Raw genomic sequence first — 26,700 nt, 5'->3', positions numbered from 1 at the left:
GCATTGATCATGTTGGTGGTTTACAATAACAAAAACAAATATAAATAAATTGGCTTTAAAAAAACCCATGCATATACACAATCAAGATAATGTTTTCCTTTTCAACTTCATAGAAATTGCTTTTCTTGAAAAAGGATTAAACACTTAAACAGCATGCATGTAATACACCCAAAACAAATTACGAAGAATTGTTTTTTTTTATAGATGCTATTTAATAATTATCTTTGATGATTAGTTCCTTCTTATCATTTGTAAGCGTTTCATATTAATTTGGTACGATATCATTACCATTATATAACATGTATAACTTTTCAAATTAAACTCTAATCTGACATTAATCATACTATCTATTTAAAAAGCAGAAACATAATAAGATGATTTATAAAATTATGTAAGATAAAACCCACCAAAAAGCTGTTTTGTAGAATCTGCTTCATGTTATAAGTAAATGTACCGGAACAAACATAATGATCGTATATATAACATTAGTTTGTTCTGGCACATTTAATTATAACACGAAGCAGATTCTACAAAATAACTTTTTGGTGTGTTTTATTTCATCATTTATTATTGTTCAAACTCATCATTTATTATCGCAGGATTGTTAAATATCAGCTTGAGAATTCAAAAGTTGTATGTTTTCTTCTTATAGTCAGTGTGTTCTAATTTGACATCACGCAACTCTTGAATATAGGAAATGCATTGGATATTGCCTTGCACCTTGTATGTAGCAGTTAATGGTTTTTCAGTCACTGGAAATATAGGTGAGATATAATAGTTTTTAAATTGCAAGCTATTCGGTTTTGTTAATATCTCCGTCGTTAGATTTTAAATATGTGTATACTTATATCTATTTATTGTGTTTTAATAACATAAACACATAACATTTTCCATTCAATATATTTAATATTGTCAACATTAATGTAATGCACAGTAGTATAATATTTTCCGTTAATTAAAATCATATCTTAATGTCAATACGTATTCGGGAAAAGGGAACTTATAATTTTCATTTTGATTTTAGAAGTTCGGAATTCCCAAAATTCGTCAGGGAAGGAATCCATGGTGGACGGTATTATAAACGAATTACAAGGTACGATTCAATTGCTACTAAGTTTACGTGTTTTATATTTGAATTTAGTTTGACTGGTTTTTTTATATTCTTGATTATCATATAAAACAAGCAAGTGCAAATACACAGTTGTTTTTATTGTTTTATCTTGTTATGAGCGATAACCTTATTTATCAATTGATGATTTAATTCATAATTTCACATAATTTCATATTAATTTATCATATGTTTGTATGTATTTGATATTTAAACGGTCAAATGAATTGGCTCATATATCAAAGTGATTTTTTTTAATTTTACATTTCAATCACAATTTAATGTTAGTGGAGCTTATATTTGCATAAACGGTTAACATTCTATTTGCTGATATGTGGCTGCGTTTTCAAGTGCTATTTATAAAGAATTTTAAGAACGTTATACCACACAAAGTGTAGGCTATCTTATATATGTTATAATCAGCACGAAACCTAATAAGCTTCCGTAAAAATGTATGTGCATATACTTTATTTAAGGCATATGTTTACCAGACAATAAAAACAGATCAGCCAAAGAGATAATACAGGACACACAAGAAATCATCAACAGTAAGTAAATGGTCCATATTTCTTATTTATAAGATCCCCCAACGCTCAAATTGTAGTAATATTTCCAACCAATGCCACTTATGATGATTAATCTAAAAAAAGTATATTGTCGAACGTGAAAGATAGATTTGTTTGTAGGTATTCAAATATTCAAATTAACAAATTACTGCATTCTATTAAAGTTTGTTGTATTTCAAGTCTGATTATATTCCGCATATTTAAACGATATCTACGTCATTTTGCTTTCTGGATTTTATTTTGATTTATTGTTTCTATATTCTATTTTATTTTATGCTTTGTCCGGTTTTCTTCACCAAAATATTTCCTTAGTATTATTTTGTTTAAATATAAACAGGTAAACTTTTGATTGACTAAGCCAATAATAATAATAATAAAAAAAATAGTAATTGTTTTATGCCGCAAAACCACAAAAGTCTATCTCGTGGCGATAACTTATCAACAGGTCTAATTTTTTTACAGAACTACCTCAGGAGTTTTTTGACAGCAACAATTGCAATTATTCTGATGTTAAAAATGTATCGTAGAACATAACACTGCATGAAATGATACGTTTACAAAATTTATTCATATATTAAATTTCTAGTTTTGAATTTAAGGTCTGATTTATGAAGAATTATTTTAGTAGTTTATTAAAGTTTCATAATTTTGTTAAATTTCTTATTTTCTCAAGTTTAATTTCGATTTATGGGTTATTAAATTTGTTATTTATTTGAAAAATAATACCAGTTTAAATTTGTTATTTAAAAGGTTTAAATCTAGTTTATCACCGTTAAAGTTTTCGTTTAAACATACGTTTATTTTTTAACAAACTACTAATATAAGACAATTTAACCGAAATTTAATTTGGAGTAAATAACAAGTTTAAACTAATAAACTTTCGTTCGGTAAATTTGTAATTTAATGCCAGTTTTCATAACGTGTTTAAGTATCTTGTTTTATTTCAATGATTACTCCTTTTTCTCAAGGGTCAACAAATTAAGGCTTCAATACTGTCAGATGAATACATGTTGTACAAAATAAAATGGAGAGTTAGTAAGAAAAAAAAGACAAAAGTTACAATCGGGCTTATTATAATTGTCCAAAAAGAAAAAAAAATCTTTCGTTGCAAAAATATCAACAACTTACGTAAATAATTATTCAAATTTTGAAAATCCCCAAATCTTTAGAGATTGTCAACCATGTATATGTCTTCGTTAGATTTCCATGGACATTCTGGTTATCTTTCTATCTTTCTCAATAACAGAAAATACAAAACACAACAAATAACAAGAGCTCTATAAATAATGGCTAAATTTCATCGTTTGTTTTTATTGTTTTATAAGGAATAACTAAGAAATAAATAGTTTAAACAACATGTATTTATCGAAGTTCATAAACACAAATAGAAGATATTTTTAGAAACAAGCAGTTTTGGTTATCTCCCTTATTATAGACTAAATATATTTTGCATTTTGACATTCTTCTTCCATTCGATAATAGTTATTATAATCATATGTATACATACGAATATACAGTGCACTTTGTCAGATATTTCTTAAAGATCGTATTACTTTTTTAATAGTATTTATAATGGGATGTAACTCATTTTGTCATCAGTCATAACTGTATCAGAGGAAAATATTTATTTTTAAAATAAGTTATCTCCCATTACATTTGAAAAGCGTAAATATTAAGATAACATTTTATAAAAAAAATCCTTTTCTTCTTTTTTTTATATTCAACACTGTTTTACGGATGGATGGGTAATCCTTAAAAAAAAGTGCCGCATACTAGTATAAAAGGGCCCAATAAGAAAAAGTAAGAGCTGTTTTAGCGCAAATTTCAAAATATTCACGAAGTAAACAGTTTTTTTTCTTTTTTCCAACATCAAGTTGTCGAAATTTGCTACTGACTCTTTCGCAAATAATGTTACCCGTTTGTACAACATAATTCGCTTTTCCGTAAGTGGAAGTTACGCGGGCGCATTTTATTTGTGCGCATTTTGTGATTACATTGGCGCGAACTAGTTTTTCAGAAACACTGTGACAGGTAAATTAAGATAATTCATATTTAAAATGACTGTAGTAATATTGAACTTGAACATGTTCAAAACTTGAATTATATATTTTTTTCCTAATTCTGTATTTATTTGTTTATTTAAAGAAAACGAAAAGACTTAAAAGCAGACCGCAATAAGGACCTCAAATTGGATGTATTATTCATTTTATCTAAAAAAAAATATCGTAAACACAATCTTACGTTTTGGGCAGGTTACATGTGCCTTCCTCTTTCTCTTATTTCCTATGAGTTAAAAAAACGATGAACATTTAAAAAAAATGTGCATTATGACGACCTGATTTGAAAAAAATCAGTGAAGATCACTTCTAATCTCCCGATAGAACTGTAAAAATAATCTGTCCTAGGACAGTTCTAGATAGAACTGACCAAATCAGTTCTAGCAGGTAGAATTATCTGGATCAGTCTTAGGATTGAAACGTTCAAACCTAAATATATTCTTTAGACAAAACAGCAAATTTACAGATCTTACATTGTTAGGTTGATGTTTAGACGAGTTGTATATATATATGCATATATAAACCAGTCTAAATTAAATATATTATTCTTTAGACTTATTTATATTTAAGACAAAGAGTTCTTAAAATTGTTCTATGGACAGAACTGACTAAATCAAATCTAGCAAAATCAGTTCTAATCGTAGAACTGTTCTAGTTGAAGAACTATTTAAAACTGTTCTAGGATAGAACTGTCAAGAGCAGATTTTTGCCCCTCCCCCTCTCCCCCCAAAATTCCGTAAGAATAGAAAAAAAATCTGAAAAAAATGTATACTCCGTATACTAGTATATGCGCAATGCAAGGCGGTGTTGTCATAGAAGTTAGAAATACAGCGGGGAGGAAGTTATAACCGAGGAAGTCACGAATCAGATCTACTCTAACATAGTAATTAGGTTGATTATGTAGGCACTTATATATATATCGACCTTATAGATCTACCAATATATTTCCAATGACGTCACATAATCTGTATATATCTGTGTGCACCTTATCTACTTTTGTCCCTATTTGATCAGGTGACAAACAATCCACTTTATATCCCAGTTGTAGGTTCGAGAATGCATTCTAGTAAAGTAACTTTATAAATTTAGGTTAAAGTTAAAGATATCAATATACTAATAAATTCAGCAATTTTAAGGAAACCATTAATGAAATCCCCCTTTTTTTCTCCTAACTCCTAATTAAACGGTTTAAGCAATAACCAACAGAGTCAATCCAATGTGGTATGCAAATTTGTAGTACTATTTCATAAAATTATAGTCAATACACTCAGTATACACAAGTTATTGTCCGGATACCAGAAAAAAACTTGTTTCCACTCCCTCTTTTTTGCCCTAATTCCAACCTTTATCACAAAAGTCAATCACAACCTTTCTTGTATGGTATGGAAACTTGTGGTACAAATTCAGAGAGGTTCATTCACTTATATTTTCGAACTAGTCCTAGACATTGCTCATATCAATCTTTGATTTATGCTTCATAAATATCTGTCATTTTTTTGTACATGCGTATAAAAGAGCGCTTATGTAATGCAACATTCCCATAAAACTATTATTTCTGAAGCTTAACACATTTTAAAAACTAGATGTGTCAAAGCGACACAATTGGCCCCTTCTCAAAAAAGTTGAAAAATCAGCAATTTCAATGTGGACATTATGGACACATGTGGACATGTTCCGGACCATATGAGTATTTGGACCGTCATGACCATATGCGTATACTCATATGGTCCGACCATACGCGTATGGTCCGACCGTACGTATGAGTATAATACTCGTTTGGTTATTAACGGGCCGGACCATAGGAGAATTTGGACCATACAGGTATTTTTTTTGTAAATCACACAATAAAAGTTTCAATAATACAAAAACTTTATCTAAAAAACAATGTATTATTTTTTATAATTCAAATACTACGTAAAAAAGAATATTTATGCCATAGTAAGTTTTCATCGCTAATTACATTCTTGCATGTAGGCTTGGGGTGACATTTACTTCCACATTGATATTTATGTATTGCAAGTAGTGAGACTTTAATAAAATATTGAATCTGAATCTTGATAATAATTCTTGATTCCGTTAGCAAATATACAGCTCATAGGATTAAATACATAGTACACAAATTATATACAGTTTACATAAACATTTCACAGCATTAATATATAGCGGAGTTTGGCATACCATTTACATTTGTAATAAAGGTACAAAACAAAAATCAAGTGTTACGAATTTTCTCTGCCTCGTACAGATATTTACCCAGATTATTTAATTAATTAATATTTCTTACAGATAGTAATTGAAATAATTTGAAGGTAGATGGGTTTCTGTAATAATATATCTTTATACTATAATATGAAGATAAGATTAACTATATGATAGCGTCTTTTTAAAGAACGGTCATACCATATGAAGAGTTAAGAAGTATTTAAAGTAACCTGCAACAGATTGTTAATTACCCCGACCATAAGCGTACGGTTGGGACCATACGCGTATGGTCGGACCATATGCGTATATACCCATATGGTTATGATCATACGCGTATGGTCCAAATACTCATATGGTCTGGAACAGACACAAACATAATATAGTAGTCCTACATATAAAAAAATCAGCTCAAAATTTAGAGACATATAGAAAAAAAGTCTGTATAACTGATTTCTAACAATTTCCAAAGTTGTAAACCCTTCATTTTGGCAAAAATAAGCGGAGCAAAACAATTTAAACAGGATCTGTAACTCATTGTGGTTAACTTACATACCAAGAATCAGCCCAATAAAGCATTGAAAGCATTTAGAAAAAAAGTCGGTATAGGTGAGATTTTCAAAAATTTATCAACTTCCTAAGCCCAAAATTAAACTAAGCAAAAATTAGCCGAATTGAACAAAACTTATTCTTGATCATCATGGGTAACTCGAGCTCGCATACCAAAAATCAGCCCAATATCTGAAAGCGTTTACAAAAAAGTAGTGTTGTCAAATCGTACACTTTTGCCTAACCGGTTACTCGGATAATTGTTCGACCGATTACCCGGTTAACCGGTAATTTAAGTTGGTGTTTGAAAGCCTTATCAAAAGAACCCTACACATAGATATAAGATGTGGTATGAGTGTCAATTTGACAACCTTTCATCCAAGTCGTAAATACGCTTTTAGAATTGAAGTTTTTCCTTTAGCATTATAAGGCTTGTCTGTGAGGATTCCTTGCGAAGTTTGACTTTTGATAATCAAATACACCGTATCGTCTATGGCGTTATTACCAACTTCAGATTAAAAAATACAAAAAAAAAATCTTAATCTCGTAGAATTGAATATATATCATTTGTCTGAAACCGATTATTCTTTCATTTCTCTTGTTGTCTCCGAAAATAATGGGGTGTGTTTCAATTTGAAATGATTAATTATAAAACAAGAAGATGTGGTATGCTTGCCAATGAGACAATTTCTCACAAGAGACCAAAATGACACAGAAATTAACAACAATAGGTCATTGTACATGCTGTACAACCGGTTTCTTCACTGTGTTTACTTTTTTCTTTAAGCATGTTATTCGTACTTTCACGTATACATTGAGTACATTCACATTGGTTAACATTTCCCATTTTTTTAATTTAAAGTAAGACTAACCCTTGCACTACGGAGGTTGCACATTTAAATGTGAGGTTTACACAATGTTAGATCGAAAACGAAATAATGAAGTAATTGGTAGACAATGGTAAAATAAAATCTCATTACTGATTTAAAGTTACTGTTACACAAATACGTTTACTAATTATGTTTCTGAAAGATCCTGCCCCGAACTCTAATTAATTGTATGTTTTTAGGATTAACAATATCAATCAATAAATATACTGGACAATTATTGATCTGTCAAACTAATAACCACGACGACAATTTTTAAATAAAACATAACTAATTACTGATTTAATTTTCAACACAAATTTATATTAAATCCATCGAAATCGAAAAAAGTCCGGTTAACCGGTTAAGCTAGCGTTTTTGGTATTCGGTCGATCGACCGATTAACCGGTTAACCGTTGACAACACTACAAAAAAGGTATGTATAATTGTGCTTTTCAACAAATATCGAAGTCCAAAGACCGTAATTTCGGTAACAATTAGTAGAGCGGAACCAAACTTAAACTCGATCTGTAACTCATCATGGTTTACTCACATATATACAAAAAGCAGTCAAATGTCTGAAGACGTTTAGAAAAAAAAAATCCGTTAAATGGTTTGTTGCGGAATTACGGAATTACGGAATTACGGAATTACGGACAAGGGCAAAACTATATGGCACCGACATCCTCGTACGAACCTTTGTTGATGATGTATCTCTGATATACATGTAAGTTTGATAAACATTTGGAAAGAATTATACATATGAGAGGGCTTTTAAACTGGGTGGCCGAACATATACACGGACACAACCGGACTCCTGGTAATTTTGTGTTGCCCATAATGCGGGATTCACACAGCTCAACATTGCTCCCGTTTGAGACCAGACACCGTTAGAACACGAAAGGTAAAAAAAGTCGGCCTACTATCCGCAATGTCCTTTAATGTCCTATTATTCCCCGATCGCTGTAGTATGCATTCGTAACATATTCCTACGGCTTAAAGAGGTCCAAGTGAGGTGACTTTTAGTAGCAATTGGGCAAACTCGATTTTGTCTAGTAGGATTTCAATCGTGATTATGTCGTGACAGATTCTGCTGTAACAGTTACAGTATCGGATCAAAATCGGAACAATGTTTTGTGTTTTCTGGACGGTGTCCTGTGGAACGAGCATGATCTGGATAAATTTGTCATTGGTGGGTTTTTTTTGCGAATTGAGTCAAGATTGCATCCCGAATACGAACCGTCTTTGACGAACCCGTTCCGAAGCAGTCCCGTAATTAATACGAAATTCGGCAATAATTCACTCTTCTGAGTCCGGAAAATTACTGAACACGAAACGATTGAGTATAGATTTTTGTTCTGTGACTTTCTGTCCGTTTACCTAAAATATTTGTATGATGACCTATCTTGATCTCTCTATATATATATTAACATTTCCCGACGAATATCTAGCGCATGGATTCTTCTTCTTGATCCCTATTCGAATTTTATTGACTTTCAAAAGTTATCGCATCGAAAGTTGAATCAGTGCCAAGCAAGATAGACATCCAAACATTTTCGTTAAACGAGTCAAATCCGTCTTCTGGTTGCTTAATCGATCTGTGATGATTGAGTCTGATCGACAATGTGAACCTTACTTTGCTAAATCGATACTTAAACATTTAACTTCTCTTTTCTTACTCGATGCTTGACTTTCATATCGACAAAAACTCGATGATGGGCTCTCTTTTATGTGAAACCTGCCTGGACTATATGTTTAGAACTTTTTTGGCAGTCAAATTGGCAATTTTTAAATAAAATGTAAGCCCAAATTAGCGACCCAAGAAACCCAAATTTAGTAGTTTGAATTAACCAAAAAGGTAAAAGAAATATTTATAATGATAATGTTTTTTGCAAAACATAATACCAAGACGGGCTATTAAAATGCAAACATGATTTACACAATTATGCATATACCTAAGATGTTATGTTATGGTATGCTGCGGATCGATAACGAAGCCGTACAGCAACATGCATGTATATAGATACATGTAAAAAAGAAGATGTGATATGATTGCCAATGAGACACTATCCACAAAAGACCAAATGACACAAACATTAACAACTATAGGTCACCGCACGGCCTTCAACAATGCCCATACCGCATAGTCAGCTATAATAGGCCCCGATAAGACAATGTAAAACAATTCAAATGAGAAAACAAACGGCCTTATTTATGTAAAAAAAATTGAACGAAAACAAATATGTAACACATAAACAAACGACAACCACTGAATTACAGGCTCCTGACTTGGGTCAGGCACATACATAAATAATAAGGCGGGGTTAAACATGTTAGCGGGATCCCAACCCTCCCCCTAACCTGGGACAGTGGTATAACAGTACAACATAAGAACGAACTATAAAATTCAGTTGAAAAAGGCTTAACTCATCAGATAGACAAAAAATACAAGTACAGTTTCGATCAAATTCTGTCGATCTGCCTGCTGTCATTTGAAAGAAAATTCCAATTTATTTATTTTCAAGGAATCCCAAGACCCCCCCCCCCCAAACGGATCCGCCTATGACCTGTCCCTTTTCAAATATTCTTTTTTAAACATGATTTATATCCATTTATATTTCCAGATATTTAAATAAGAAAATGAAGACCTACACCTATTTAATGATCTGATATGCGCTACATTACCACTCCCTCTTAAAACAAAGCTTATCGACAATTGCAAATTCCTACAATCTATTTTAGATGTCAAATGGGTGCAAATTTCATAATAATGGCGGAAACATCTGACACATTTACAAATGTGGTTTTAACCGCAACACAATAAATACTAGCATCAGACACTTAATTAGAAATAACCCTGACCGTTTTAAATTTCCCACCCTTTTCATATATTAATGAAGCTTGAAAGACTTATTCAAGCTATTCCTATACATAGCCTTTCCCCATAGGGATTAATGGATTAATAAGTTCCATTTTAAGAATAGGGAATTTAACTAGCGGATCAAGAAATGTTATAAGTGGGGCCCACTGACTGCCGAAGAAGGGTCCGCCCTGGACATGCTACATTGATAATCAACCAATTTTTTTCCCAGAAACCCGGGGGGCTTCCTGGTCCCCCTTCTAAATCCGCCTCTGATCCTCTTTTATAATTTTGACGACTCCTCTCCCAAAAACTACAGTTAAATATGCTTTTCGAGCGTCTTTATTGTAGCAGGCTATTCTTAATACGACTAAACTTTCATCTTCCAAAGTTAATCATTCAATTTTTAAATGTTGACCTTGCTATAGAAATTTTATAATTTAAAAACACAAGTTGTGTACATTAACAACGCTCCAGTCTGAACAAACTGATAAGGCAACTTATCAGATGACAGTAACTACATAACTTCAAATTAACATGTCAAAACTCATTTATATCAACCACATACAACTAGGTACACAGCTGCATTCAATGAAACATGATCAGAGATAAAAAAAAAAAATAGATGTATATTCTGAATCAGATCCCTTCTTTTCGATACAACATATAAACGAGAAAAAAAGGGGGGGGGGTGTATCAGAAGAAAAATTATCTTTATTTTGAATAAACTGATGTATGCAAATTGCAAATTCCAATTAAACGCTATCAGTGATTACTGATCATTTGCATCGATCAGATCTGCATTTCTTTTGCACCGATTTTTTTTATTACATTTTCGCCGAATTTGTGCATCATTGCGCTGTTTGTGTACTTGTAAATTACAGGTTCATTTTGATCATTATCAATCTCTTCTGTAGTACAGAAGTTATGAATTGTCAATCATAACATGTATATAACTGTTGTAACATACTCACGGGGGGAGGGGAGTGAAAGTTGGCTTCCGAGCAGGATTATAAAAAAAAAAGATGTGGTATGGTTGCCAATGAAACAACTCTCCACAAAAGACAAAAATGATACAGAAATTAACAACTATGGGTCACCGTACGGCCTTTAACAATGAGCATAATTAGCTATAAAAGGTCCCTATCTGACAATGTAAAACAATTCAAACGAGAAAACTAACGGCTTAATTTGTGTTCAAAAATGAACGAAAAAAATATGTAACACATGAACAAACGACAACCACTGAATTTCAGACTCCTGACTTGGGACAGGCACATACATACATAATGTTTCGGGGTTAAACATGTTAGCGGGATCTCAACCCTCGCCCTAACCTGGGATAGTGGTATAGCTGTACAAAATAAGAACGAATTTTGTCAATTTAAAATAAAAATAAAAAATTAATATATATAAGTACAACATCTTAAAATGCATGAAATTGTCATCAGACGGATTCGAGCGTCAGACATAATGTCAATCGCGAAGCACTCCTCGATTTCATGGGGGGAAGGAATGGTCACCGAAAAACTGCGATAGCCATTAACCAATTCCACTTGAGTTATCTCTATACTCTGTGCTTAGCCCATTAGACTGCCCCCCCCCCCCCCCCCCACACACACACCAGTTATTTCTGCGCCAGATAAAAAACATAACAGCCTATTTGCAGGGAAGAACAATTTAAAACATATGCATATAAATGGCGAGCAGAAGAGGTTGATACTAATAATAAAAAAAAAATAACATCCACAAGAAATTTACATGAACACAATCGGCGCAAAAGAAAGATCGAACAACAAAAAGATACTAAGTGCAGATCTAATAGTACTCGCAGTTAACACTAACAACTAGTTCAAACGGCCAGTAACAACTAATTATCTAAGAATAAATATGGACTTGCACATCACTATTATGCGTATAAACATCCCAGTTGCGGAACTAGAAATATTTATATCTCACAAACATGTTTAACCCCGCCGCAATTTTGCGCCTGTCTCAAGTCAAGAGCCTCTGGCCTTTGTTAGTCTTGTATTATTTTAATTTTAGTTTCTTGTGTACAATTTGGAAATTAGTATGCCGTTCATTATCACTGAACTAGTATATATTTGTTTATGGTCCAGCTGAAGGACGCCTCCGGGTGCGGGAATTTCTCGCTACATTGAAGACCTGTGGGTGACCTTCTGCTGCATGTTGGGTTTTTTTCTATGGTTGGGTTGTTGTCTCTGTGACACATTCCCCATTTCCATTCTCAATTTTATAAGTGGGGCTCAGTGACTTCCGAGAAAGGGGCTTGTTCCAGTTATGTTTCGGTGCTTCTCTTTATAATAAACAACAACAAAAATCCCCAAAAGGCGGAGCAGGCCACCTGCCACCGGATTCCCTTGATTCGCCTCTTCATCCTACAAGATATCAAGGTCGTTGCTTAAAAAATGTAGAAGAAGCTCTAGATGCTTGTAATATACATAATTTTTAAGGTTCAACTCGGTCTTCCTGGCATTTAAGAATATTTGACAAAAATAAAAATGCCGAGGTATACATGCATGCATGGACATCTCAATTGTGTGTTCAGGCAACCCTTGAGCTCTGAAATATTAAAACTGTACAGTAGTTCAACAAATCTCGGAAGAGAAAGCAGGACAAACCATGATCTCTCTCTTTGCATTTTATAATAAAATGTATCCAACTACCTTGCATTTAGAGGATATTTGACTTAAATGTTTATGTTGCAACTCAAAAACTGGATAGTCAGACAAACCAATCTATAGCTGGACAAACAGACGAACGGGTAGACGAACGAACCTGTAAGCGATAAATTAATATACCCTACGATGAAAGTGGGGTCATAAAAATCAAAACCTCATAGTGCTCAATTTGCTTAAACAGTTCTCTTCAGTTTTATAACCATGAATTCTGTGGCTGCTTTCTGTTAAATTCGTTTGTTTTTTTTGTTCTCGTTTTAACATACTCTATGCTATTGTTTCACATTTTGTCACATCGGTACATTTTATAAATTATTACGTATATATTAGCACACTTCGCATGTGTTGGTTTATTGTCGAAGGTTGTACTTAGAGCTTTCCGATTGATTCGACGGGAGCATGGATAGTTACAATACATGTGTCAGATCGGCAATTATACAACATTTTCTGTTGTTTCCGTATTTTGCGTGGAATTCTCGTCGCGTTGAAGACCCCTTAGATGCATTCGGTTATTGCCTCGTTGTCTCTTTTACATATTCCCCACTTCCATTCACAATTATGAATTCCAGATTTCAGCAGAACTGGAATCATGATAAGTTACTCTCGTTTTCCTATTTTATTTTCGTCTTAGTTTTTACCCGGCGCTGATTATAGTTGACTTTGTCATAGGCGAATCCAGTGTGTGTGGGGGGGGGGGGTAAGGAGGGGTTCCCCTTTCGTGGGATTTTTTTTTATTGATTATATAGTCTAGAGGGAATCACTGAAGCATGACTGGAGAGATCCCCAACTTTAGGTTAGTCACCCCCCCCCCTCCCCCCTACCTGAAAAGTTCTGGATTCGCCACTGTTTGTCTTCTTCGATATTTTATTCTAAGTTTTTAACTGACTAATTGTCAAAACTAACTCTTCCGTTTAAAATTCAAAATACCTGAATCGTCAATCAACGATTTGAAACACTTCAGTTCTTTTTTTTTATGTTTGGGAAAGCCGCTGAGACTTCACGAACCGTTTCCTTTTCATTCATTGTACACACCAGACCAGAATATATGTACATAGATATAGGAAGATGTGGTGTGAGTGCCATGTATACCCTTTTGTATTAAAATATTTATGTCACTGACTCTTACTATTTTCTGTGACTGTATCTTACATTAATTTGTAGGATCCTTTACTATAGATAATTTAGCTGATCTGTAACAATAACATCTTCATGCCTTATATATCATGTACTGTAGTACGCCGCTAGATTAACACTGACGTGGAAAGGTAACACATAGCCAGCGAAACCTCTTTTTTTTAGAGCCAAGGTGGTCGTGTGGTCTAGCGGGACGGCTGTAGTGCAGGCGATTTGGTGTCAACATATCACAGTAGCATGGGTTCGAATCCAGGCGAGGGAAGAATCAAAAGTTTGCGAAAGCAAATTTACAGATCTAACATTGTTGGGTTGATGTTTAGACGAGTTGTATATATATATATATATATATATTGCCATTCATTCTATAAACTTTTAAGAATCATTTTTACAATTTATTTTAAATGGCTGCAAATGTTAAATAACACCAAGATTAAAAGCGCCAACAGCTAGTGTACATGTATAGCTCCGTTGGTATATTTAATAGAAAGATAATATATATAGTTGTTAACTTGTTATATTTGCAAATGGGGCAAATAAACTCTTCATAAATACCAGGATTGAAATTTTACATTTACGACAGACCGTTATGTCGTCTACAAAAGACTCATCAGTGATGCTGAAGTAAAAAAAGTGTTAATAAGGTAAAATGAAACTGACCATTTAACTTCAAAAAGGGCAAAGCGCAAACATTTTTTAATCAAAGTTTCAACGCTATCTTCATGACCACAATAAGTGTTTTCATCAAAATTAAAAATGATGATATTTTTCAAAGAAAAATCTTTACCTACGTCGCATTATACTAGTATACTATTAACAAATTCTAAATATACTGCTTAACAAAAAAGTTAAGCAACGGATACATTTAAGTCATATTTATCTTAATTTCTGTCAAGTTTTTCCATTTTCAAGTAAAGAAAATCACAAAATATGGTTCACTTTCTTTCCTGTATAATAATTAGATCACTTGTATACTTCTAACACACACAGAGACAATAGGTGTTGTTTATTTGTTGAAATGTTTGATTAAAATATGCGCTGCTGAACTTATTTGACTCAGTATAGTATTCTAGATCCCAATAAAGATATTTTGTCTAGTGTTGTAGACTATATAAAGCAATCTATGGAATTGCGAAAATAAGGTCCACATTGGTCAATTATTATATACATCTATATATAGATATATGTTATTAATATCAACTTCACTTTTTAAAAACATTTATCATGTATAGTTATGTTTCTTGTCACTTGTGTATACATTGTACTATGTTTGCATTTTAACCCGTCAGGGTTTCATGTTTTTTGCAATAAAGATTATATTACTATATAGACTTGCATTCCAAAGACAAATTTATATATTATTTAATTTTCTGTGTAGATAATGACCCAGTGACCTACAACTTTTGTAATGAATAAACCACATGTTGTGCACATTGGCAACGCTTCTAAAAAGTATGAATTATTTGTTAAACTAGTGTAAAATGTGGTGTATAATAATTGGTAAAGTCAAAGATTTTGGAAATAATACACTTAATCCAAGTTTACAAGTTTTCATTATGTTTGTTTTGTATTTGCCGTAATCAAAATTGTCTTTGTTTGTTTTGCAAATAAAGAATTATTATGTTGAATATTTTAATGAGAGAACCTTACATAATCCATTATTATCATTTTATTTCTTATACTGAAAACAAAATATGGTATTACTAAATCCATCATAGCACAACCAAGTAAACAAGTGTCCATTTATACTAAAATCAAAAGATCATAGAACATTCATATTACGACAAAATGAAGATAAATAGAAAGGGGTATGCGTTGTTTATGTTGTGCAAATGGAATGAATAATTCCCCTATGCAATCCTTCTTCTGGCAAATTATTTGAAAAAAGGAGGGCTTTGATAACTGTTATCCTAGCTTGCCCCACAACATAATGCATCTCCAAAAAATATAGATTCCATATTCATATAAGTCTGAAAATTAAACCCAATAGAGTTACGGAATCAGATTTTTAGGCTGACAAATATTTTTTGTCATTTTACATTTGCACAAGTCTGTTTACATGTTCATCAGTTTTTCAATCATTTACTGGTCTGTTTTTACTTTAACAAGTCTCTCTTATAGACCCCTAGTTTCTTTGTCCATATGATTCTTAACAGTCTGACTATGTGTCCACAAGTCTATACGTTTTCACCGGTCTCTATGTGTCCGTCAGTCTGTCTCCGTGTCTACAAGTCTATCTACATGTTTTCCCGCCAGGTTACGTTTCTAACAGTTTGCCTTCATGTTCTACACGTTCACCAGTCTCCTTATGTATATACCATTCTGGCTACAAGTCTACAAGAATATCATTTCAAATCCTGAAGATGATGATATTTCTCATAGTAAAGTCGTTAATACAATGTACCAGTACTTTAGGGACGACATCAAAAAAGCAATGAAGGATAAAAAAAACTTAATTCAAATTGCTGCAAGTTTTGTATAAATTGACATCGATTTTTACATATATCGTTATTGGTCAATCAATTTTTCACAAATTAAGTTTAGAAGGGGGAGGTAGGGGAGTCGGTGAAAAAACTATATGAATTAAGTTTTGTTTTTATCCTTCATTGAACTTTTGATGTCGTCCCTTAGTCTATAGCTATCAGTTTCCATCTTCATGCAAGACTCGTGATCTGATGAAGGTTATTAACAGTTAAATATTCATCAAATCAGTCCTTTTGAAGTCAGTCTTCTCGGTCAGAAGCAAAGATATGCCCGATTATCGCTGCTTGATTTGCCCGGGGCATGTGGAGGACCAGTAGATATCGACACACCGATTTCAGTTATTCGACGAAGAATTTAAACACATATCTCATTTAACACCAACATTACACAATATATAATGTCACAATGGAGTCAGTAGCTGGGGCTCGGGGGGGGGGGGGGGGGGGGGAAATCCTATGTAATGACTGGTAGGGATGAGCCGCTGGAATAGGTCACTATTTCATGCTTCATGATATATGAAAAGGGTGAGAAATTCAGATTAAATATATCAATAGGTTGATATTATCACTTGCTGGATATATATTATAAGTATCTGAAACTAATCAAATGTTCCTGTTTATTTTTAATGCGGTTAAACCGCAGTCGTAAATGCATCAGCTATTTGTCAAACCAATTAAACTCTATTTATTCAATGTGGTATTTCCACTGAGGTTAGATATAAGAGCAATAAATCCAATCATTTTGACATTTCCACCTCATTAACATTGAAAGGTTTACATGCATGAAACATTAGAAGAAATTCCATAGCATAGTGTCAGCGTCCTTCAAGAGGGAACGACAAATCAGTTTCTAATGGGAATGTGTAAATAGCAAAACCAGAAACTAAGAAACCAGAAATCAGAAACAAGAAACAAGAAACAAGAAACAAGAAATAAGAAATTAAAAATTATCTAATATTGAATATGTTTCTAATAACTAATTATAATTGACCTGATATAAATACACATGTATAACTGATAAGGACTCTGATCTTAATGCACCTGCTGTAGCTGAAAACCTTATCAATTGTAATAAAACTTAATTATATACAAAAAAGTGTCAGTTCAGTGTTGGATTTTTAATTGTGTTGAAAGGTTGACATTGTTTATAGATGTTTTAATCTTGTGTTTACTTTATAGTAAAGGGTTGCTGATGTAAAAGAATTATAAAGTGTCAGTTCAGTGTTAGACCACAAACATAACTTGGTACAGATTTTTATTTGTGTTGAAAGGTTGACATTTTTTATAGATCTTTTAAAAGTGTGTTTACTATAGTAAAGGGTTGCTGATGTAAAACAATTATAAAGTTTAAGAAATATCACCTCTGAATTTGATTTATGATTTCCTTTCTTTCCTTTTTTCATTGTTTATTCTTTTTTTACTCATTTTTACATAGAAACTATGAACAGTGTAACTGATTTTTTTTTCCAATTTCACTTGTGGTATTCTGATCACTATTTATCTAAATGATTAAATAACATGACACAATTTGTACTCAAAATGCCACTTGAAAGATATGTTTACAGCCAGAATATAAAACAATATTAAAACATCTATAATCAATGTCATCCTTTCAATGTAACAAGTTAAGTATGCAGTCCAACACTGAACTGACACTTTTTTGTATGTAAGTTTTGTTTCATCTGATAAGGTTTTCAGCTACAGCAGATGCATAAAGAACAGTCCTTATCAGTTTAATATAAATGTGTAATTATATTATGTCAATTATATTTAGTTATTAAAAAAATAGTATTCAACATTACATATTTTTTATATTTTTTGTTTCTTGTTTCTGGTTTCTGGTTTCTGATTTCTGGTTTCTTGGTTTCTGGTTTTGCTATTTACACATTCCCGTTTCTAATTAATGTAAACTCAGTAAAAGTGATACTATCTGAAGTGTTACTACAATTATCTGATAAAACATTATCTATTGTCTTTTCAAATTGAAATTTCTTCATAATTAAAGTTATAAAAGGGGCAAATAGCACTGGCAAAAAGAAGAGTGAAGAATTTATTGGTAAAGCAATGTGTGATTATTGCGACTGCGTTGCTTCTAAACAAATACGTAAAATGAGCGGGACCTCAAATTTTTTGTAAACTCTAATGTATCAGAAGATAAAAATATCCAATTATATCTATAGGTCTATTTTTTCTTCATTTACATATGATAAGGTATATATTTTTGATAAACAAAATATATGAAAAGGGTGGGGTACTTGATGTCTCAGCTGCTCACCCCTACCCAAAAAAGTTTGAAGTGCCCCCCCCCCCCCCCCCCCCGGAGCTGGGGTAACATAAAGTTAATTTAGAAGTCAATATCTTGGATAACTCTGATTTCTGTATACAGTTTAGAATGCATATATCACTGTCATGAATCTAGGATTTGTATAGTAAGAAGGTTCTTACTATCATCGGAACTTTGGGATAGGAGAATTGTTTTACCCTCCCCCTTTTTTTTCAATATCCGTTATTCTTTCGTTTTCTTTTAATTCACTCTCTTTAGTAATATATATATGGATAGTAAACTTGGAATAGATAGTAAATAGCAAAACCAAGTATTTTGTAGTCTATTGTCTTACACTATAGAGTTTGTCTTAATCACCGATTTAGAACAAATTTCAGTATGGTATAAAGCTTGGCTTATTAATGTTTACCCTAATAAGACAAAGGCTATGATACTAGTATTCTCCTGCCATACTTCCCGAGATGATATTGAAATAGAATTTCAAAACCGATTAGTACAATTTGTCTCCTGTCATAAACACCTAGGGATTACTTTTCATTCCAATGGTAAAATGCATACACTTATAGAAAATATTTCAAAGTGTGCAAGCACAAGATTAAATGTTTTCAAAAAATTGAAAAAATGTATTGAATAGAAATTATCTTGCTCGTATATATTTAACTTTATAAGACCCGTTATGGAATATGCATGTGAGTTCTGGGATGGTTGTACTCAACAGGGACCATATGGTTATAGATCTATATAAGTCCTTGTACTCAACCAGAAGCCGACAATTTAGAACATGTTCAGTTAGAAGCAGGGAGGTTAGTAACTGGGTTGCCCGTGTTTGCTAGTCGGGAAGCTGTATTTTTTTAAACTGGCTGGCACTTGCTTGTGGACAAAAGAAAATCCAGAAATCTCAATATGTTATATTCTTTACATAATAGGACTGCCCCTGATTATCTCTGTGGTTTAATGCCCCCGCTTGTTGGTCAAGTATTTAACTACGATTTGCGAAACAGTAATAATCATGTAGTACCCGGTTATAGACTAGACATAACTAGAAAATCTTTTTCCCATCCACTACTATTGAATGGAATAGCCTTCCCTCCGACATACGTACGCCAAAAAATATATAAATATTTTTAAACGAAAGATGAAGTCCAAATTGATACAACCACCTTCCTATTTTAGTTGTGGGGATAGAAAACTTAATATCATTCATACACGTTTGAGAAATATGTGCAGTTCTTTAAATTCAGATTTACATCGTGTTAATATTAAACCAAGTCCAGCATTCAACTGTGGCTACCCTGTTGATGATAGTATACACTATTTTTTAGAGTGCGCTTTTCACAACGAAGCAAGAGAAATACTGTTTTCAAAATTAGAAAGTTACGCTATATCCATTAAGCTTCTGTTAGCTGGTGACGGTGACCTTTCCTTTCAGCAAAACAAAGACATGTTTGAGTCCTTACAATCTTATATCAGAATACCACAAAGATTTAAAACAATCAATTAACATTCTAAATTTCTACTTTCAACAACCTTTCACTCCAGTCAAGTTGTTTTATTATTATTCCTTATTATATTGTATTTTTTTTTTCTCTTTTTTTTCTAATTTTTGTTTGAAGTACTATGTTTTTTTCCCTTTTTCGTCATTATCTAATCAGTGTACTTTGTGTTTATATTTATATATATTGGGAGAGGACGGCTCTAATGTTGTTATTACTTGTGTCCAATCCCTTTTGCTACTTTTGCAAATAAAATATGTTTAAATTAAACTGTAGTGTATTTATGTTCTAATGACACAGACAGACGCAAAAAAATAATGATAGAAAACGAAAAAATAACAGATTTTGGAAAAAGGCCGGTAGGTTAAAAAAAATGTCCTGTCCCCAAGTACCTATGCTCACTATTAAAGCAATAATTTGAGAAATATATATTAAGTGTTATACAAATGTGTGAATATTATGAGTCCAGGTTATTCGATCAACTTGATTTATGTATGAAAAATTATATTTGTTATCTGGTCATGTCCCGCGGTTTTTTGTAATGTTGTTATAATAACAGTGTAAGTTAAGACCAAAAAGTATACCAGGAAAATACTTTATTATCTGTACATGTACTAGTTAATTTCTGGAGATCATATTTCAGTCATTTATTCTGTAATTCACATCCTTTAAACAATTATAACAGCATATATTATCTCAATCTATCAATTAGGATACATTATTTTATTTGGTTAAATAATATATTACTGGTATTTAGTGCGATCGTGCACCTTTCGGTTGCCTCGAGTGTTTTCTATGTAGCAATCTTTAACTCGTCATGTTGCGGGATTTTCAAATTCGAAAAGAAGAAGAACAGCATGATTTTCTACTTGGTGACTGTATTACTTATAGATAATTATACATTACATCACCTTACACAATCAATTTATTTTTTATCGTTATTCTGATATACATGCCCCATATATTTTATTCCCAAAACCTAAATATAAAAAGGAGATGTCCGGGTCAGGTCGTGCAACCCAATTATGATCAATTATTCCATTCATTTATTGTTTATTGTGAATAATTACAAACTGCGCTGAAGTTTTACAGATTATTGGATAATTGACTTGTTCTATAGGTACATGTACCTAACTCACGGGGGGCAATACAAGTTGTACCCTAATATTGCCTATTGGTATAAATTTAAATGCTTAGTGATATATAAAAAAGAAGATGTGGTATGATTGTCAATATGGACTTTGCTCGTTGTTGAAGGGTTGTACACTGACCTATAGTTGTTAATGTCTGTGTCATTTAAGTCTCTTGTGGATAGTTGTCGCATTAGGCCAATGGGACAACTGTCCACAAGAGACCAAAATGACCAATGAGACAAGAGACCAAAATGACTGGGACATTAAATAACAACTATATAGGTCACCATACAGCCTTCAACAATGAGCAAAGCCCATACCGCATAGTCAGCTATAACAGGCCCCGATTAGACAATGTAAAACAATTCAAAAGAGAAAACTTAAGATATGTGCATTGTTCATATTATTGTTTATATGAAGATTAATAAGATTAAAGTAAACAATGTGGTATGTTTCCAAAATAAAAGCTATCCAACAATGACAAACTGATGTCGATGCAATTACTAGCCATACAAATGATAGATACATTTTGGTCACCATACTTCCTTCATTTATATTATGACTATTGAGTAAATTTTTGCAAACATTTCAAACCTGTACATGTACATGTACATGCTGTTTATGTACATAGTACTACAGTTCAGTGACTCAAGTTTAAAATGCATAAGCTTAAGGTCATAACAGAATTTAAACTTACTATCATATTTGTATAAACATCATGATGAATATTTACATTCTCTAAAAGAGTTTTAATTTTACTTAACTAATACAGAAGATGATGGATTCCCCAACAGAAATCTTGATGACGGATCAAGGTGAAAAAATTGAAGAATTGCATCAATAGTTACAGAGAATCGATTTGCACGCAGAAACAGGTGCTCAAAGATAAGGGAATACAACAGCCATCCATGCTCCTTCCATGTAAAGGTATTATATTGTATATGATGTGTAATATATATATTGTCTACATTTTTCTGAATTTATGATTTTTAAAAATCTTTCAAAAGATATAAATGTATATAGTCATGTCAAATGTGTCATGTCATTCAAATAGAGACGTGCCTTTGTCTTTGATAAAATACACATCATGCAGAGGTACATGTTTGCCTTTTTAGTGTTATCAGCCTATATACTTGCTTAGTCTTGTTAAAATCTATAAATGTACCTTATATGTACATGTATGTTGAAATGTCTGTCAGAATATATACATATATATATACACGTAATCATAAAGTTTCATAGAGCCAACCATTGTAATTAATTTTTGGGGCCAATTATAGCCTTTTGTTCAGTGTGAGCCAAGGCTCCATGTTGAAGGCCGTACATTGACCTATAATTGTTTAATTTTATAAATTGTCATTTGGATGGAGAGTTGTCTTATTGGCACTCACACCACATCTGCCGGTCTATATCTATAATATATATATTAAGTATTGCAAAACCTGTACACCCTTTCCTTTGCTTAGACTAAGTTTAACAAATATAATATGCAATGTTCATGATATATACTAGACTTGCTTGAAATTTTTTAAATTCAACTAATTATCTCCTGGCAATGCACATTTAGTTACAGAATTTTTCTGTTTTATTTTGCAGTAAGCAGCTTTCCCTGATGCTTATAGGCATACACGATCTAGTCTGGGCATGTAAAACAGCAGCTGGTTCTATTTTGAAGTAAGCTATTTAGTAATTACATCAATTTGACATGATTAGACCAAGTCTTGGGATAAATTAATAGTCTCATTGTCATGATTGTACTAGCTTGTTATTGTTTATATATTTTATGGAAACTACTGTTAGTTGAGGCCTGCAAAAATAAATTTATAAGGTGATGAAGTGTGGTTGACAATGAGAGTACAGACATCTAACAAATAGCATGAATAGAGTCATGGGGGATTGAATTCATACTCTTTTTACTATTAAGTGTCACAAAAAAAATTGCAGGAAAAAAAAAACAACAAAAAATAAAAATAATTGTGTATTTAGTACAATAAGCCAAATCAAACAATGACTGACTTAAATCTGGTTTGAAATTTTTCACATAAATTTCTATTGATTAAATATTACTTTATAAATCAAATAATAAATACATATAAGGTTAAGTTGAAAGGGCAGTAATCTAGTTTCTGATTTTTTTTGTTGGTTATATATTGCATACAACTGATTGTACTATTTACAAATACTTCTCATATGTCAAAAGAAAACAAAATTGCTGTACCTAATCTTGTGATTTATATTGAAATTGATAAAGACAACAAACTCAATAATGAGTTATTCCAATAACAATCTCCCAAGGGGAAAAGGGAGTGTTACATTATTTTAGACCTCCATAGTGTGCCCAAAGACACATCAAACACTCACTAAAATATAAGTCTGAACCCCTCAGGGGATCACACATCAAATGATAAAAGTTGTATATATTGTACACATTAAGACCAAACAATGAAAGTAGGAGTTTTTAAATATAAACTGATACAAATCAATAAATGTTTTAATGTTGATGAATAAATCACAATGTGTAATATGTGTAATAAATTGTAATGTCAGCCAACAATAGTAGAAGGGTTTTATGTTTAATGATTCATGCCTTTTTTTGTTCATCTTTATATCTGTTCTGGTCAGGAAAGTTGTTAATGAAGTTAATGACCAATCAACTCAAAAATAGATACACATGTGCCTTATGTTATAATCTTTCTAATGATAGATTAATGGTTTTGACCCCAATTTCATGGTCCATTGAAAATACAAAATTTATCACAACTTCTAGCTATTCTTTTAATAGAGTTATTCCACAAGATATTTTTGGGTCACTCTGACATTAGAATATTTCTAAATACAAATGTATATGATTTGATTACAACTGCATTAAGATAGAATAATTGCATGCAGAATATTATTTCTTTTGTCACATAGATATCACTAGTCAATTTAATAAAACTAAACATTTTTTAATTACTTTATTACAGAATCTACAAAATAGAGCTAAGGTCCTTTAAGCCAGGAAACTGCTAGTATCTGAAGAGGACAATTTAAGACAGGCCATGAAAATTGATTAAATGTCAAGTGGGAACAGTGATTTTGTAAATAAACTCGCCTGATCACAAAACTTCAGGTTTGACTGTCACAAGATTTTAAATCTTACATGGATAGACTAAAGTCATTTACTAGACTGTAAATACTAGAGACAGCTGAATGCACAAGGCAAAAAGCTGAGGTCTAAGTGAATCAGAGAGGCCTTGTCACAAGAAATGTACAGAACTTGCATGGTTTTTTTTCCTTAAGGGCATATGACAAAAAAATTGAGAGATGTCAATGAAAATTTCTTTGAATTTAAAAAAGGGCCAATTCAAAGGTACACTTTTGGAATTTGCAAGAACAAAAATACCTTCATGTTTACTTTTGAATTATAGTTGACAATCTTCGCTTTGAGGGGAACCTCTGAAAATAAGTCAAATGGAGGGGTTTGCCAGGTTTATTGAAATCGATTATTTTTTAAAGTAAAACAGATGAATTATTGCTCTTTAATTTCAACATTTGCATTTTACTATAAATAGTATTTACAAGTGCAGCATATCGGTGACATCAGATTATGGTATTGTGTTTGGTTAAGCTACATATTTCTTTTTACATAAACTTTCTGTTGCCTTTACTGGTTAATAAAATGCTGAATAATAATTTGAGTGTGGCTCATTTCAGTGTCCAGTATTTGCTGTCAATTTTTGTGATGATTTTACCATATCATTTATAATGGCTTGGCCAAAGGGAGCTAACTTTTTATATTTTCACATTAAAATGCTGAATAATAATTTGAGTGTGGCTCATTTCAGTGTCTAGTATTTGCTGTCACTTTTTTCCTGTAAAATTTCACCATATTATTTATAATCGCTTGGTCAAAGGGAGATAACTTTTTATATTTTCACATTAAATCATCTGCGAAGAGGATTATGTAAAATGTGAATTTTATGGTTCAATAAAAGCAAAATAAGTTACTGCCATTCATTATCAATCAATTTCAATAAAAAATAAGGCTCAAAGAACTTTTTATATTACTTATATTAACAATAACAATGTACACATGTGTTGACGTGTTAATACACAACATCAGAGTGGGTGTGTCACCATAAAATGTAAACATTGTAAATAAAACTGATACTTTTAACTAATCAGGAAACAGTTAATACACCACATATATTTTTAAACCTATAAACTTATTATTTTCTTCAATTGTTTAAGTTCATTCAGTATTGATAAATTTTTGATTGACATAACATAATATTGTTAATAAAAGTTTATTTGTGTGCTATTTTATTTAATTGTACATATTTGAAATATAACATTACACCTTATTATTTTTATTCTTGCATACAGCACTTGGAATGAAATCTCATACCATTTTAATTAAAATGTTCCAGCAGCAGGATTGTTTTTGAATTTAGCAATTATGTTAATTATGTAAATAACGTAATGTTTTTTGTTTTTTGCTTTTAAAATTGACAAATAATGCTAGCAAGGGACATTATTATTAATTTTTTTTTATGATGCCAAACTTGAAATTTTAAAGTGGCTATGTTTGCTATTTGTTATAACCCTATTGTTATGATTCTTAAACCATCTATACAAGTAAGCATTTTGATTTGTCACTTACCATTATTTTATTGATTAGTTTGAATTTGATGAGGTTCTTGATGTAGAACTGGACTTATTTAAACAAAAAATGTTTTTTTTTAATTGTTTGATAGTAAAATTGTATTTCAAACATTTGACATTTTATTTAATTTATCATCAAAACAACTCTTATTTGTCAGTATCTGAATAAAATTAATTTGTTAGATACTTAGTTTCTTTTATTGAAGTATATACAAAGGGAGATAATTCAAAATTGTTTTTTAGTATTCTGACCTGATGAGAAGACATGAACATAACTAGGCTCAAGACAGAATGACAATTAGAAAATGCTGGAAATTGTTGTGTATGGTTATGCTTTGTCCAAAAATTTTTGTTATCTCCTGTATTATTTATTGCTGCAATTGTCAAAATCCAAATCACACATAGAGATAGTCTTGTCCAATAGTTTATATCTGGTGTTTGTGTTTTTTGTATGTCTTAGATTCTAACCCTTCAAGTTCTTATACACATTCAGATGCAGTGCCATTCTTTACATATAGGTAAAAGCATACTTACAAAATGGTATTGAGCTTTGCAAATGAATGACAGTCTTCAATGTTACTGACAAATTATACATTTGCACATTGCCATTTGAAACCACAAATAT

General features: G+C 31.8%; 1 protein-coding gene and 1 long non-coding RNA gene across 2 annotated transcripts in view; both read left to right on the top strand.

Annotated features, from left to right (window-relative positions):
* The first annotated feature begins 528 nt into the window (after nucleotides 1-528).
* The window catches only part of LOC134689918 (fibrinogen-like protein A), a 40,681-nt gene continuing 14,509 nt past the window's right edge, over nucleotides 529-26,700 (top strand). The window contains exons 1-3 of the mRNA XM_063549884.1: nucleotides 529-764; nucleotides 1,025-1,093; nucleotides 1,585-1,656. Of these exons, the coding sequence (XP_063405954.1) occupies nucleotides 698-764; nucleotides 1,025-1,093; nucleotides 1,585-1,656 (208 nt within the window). The 5' untranslated portion in view covers nucleotides 529-697. The remainder of the gene's footprint in view (nucleotides 765-1,024; nucleotides 1,094-1,584; nucleotides 1,657-26,700) is intronic.
* Nucleotides 21,474-24,959, top strand: LOC134690951 (uncharacterized). Its single transcript, XR_010102064.1, has 3 exons — nucleotides 21,474-22,355; nucleotides 23,025-23,102; nucleotides 24,395-24,959. It is a non-coding gene; the product is annotated as an uncharacterized LOC134690951 (long non-coding RNA).

This window comes from Mytilus trossulus, chromosome 11 (assembly GCF_036588685.1).
Source record: "Mytilus trossulus isolate FHL-02 chromosome 11, PNRI_Mtr1.1.1.hap1, whole genome shotgun sequence".
Taxonomy (NCBI): Eukaryota; Metazoa; Mollusca; class Bivalvia; order Mytilida; family Mytilidae; genus Mytilus; species Mytilus trossulus.
This window is presented reverse-complemented; position numbering and strand designations above follow the sequence as displayed.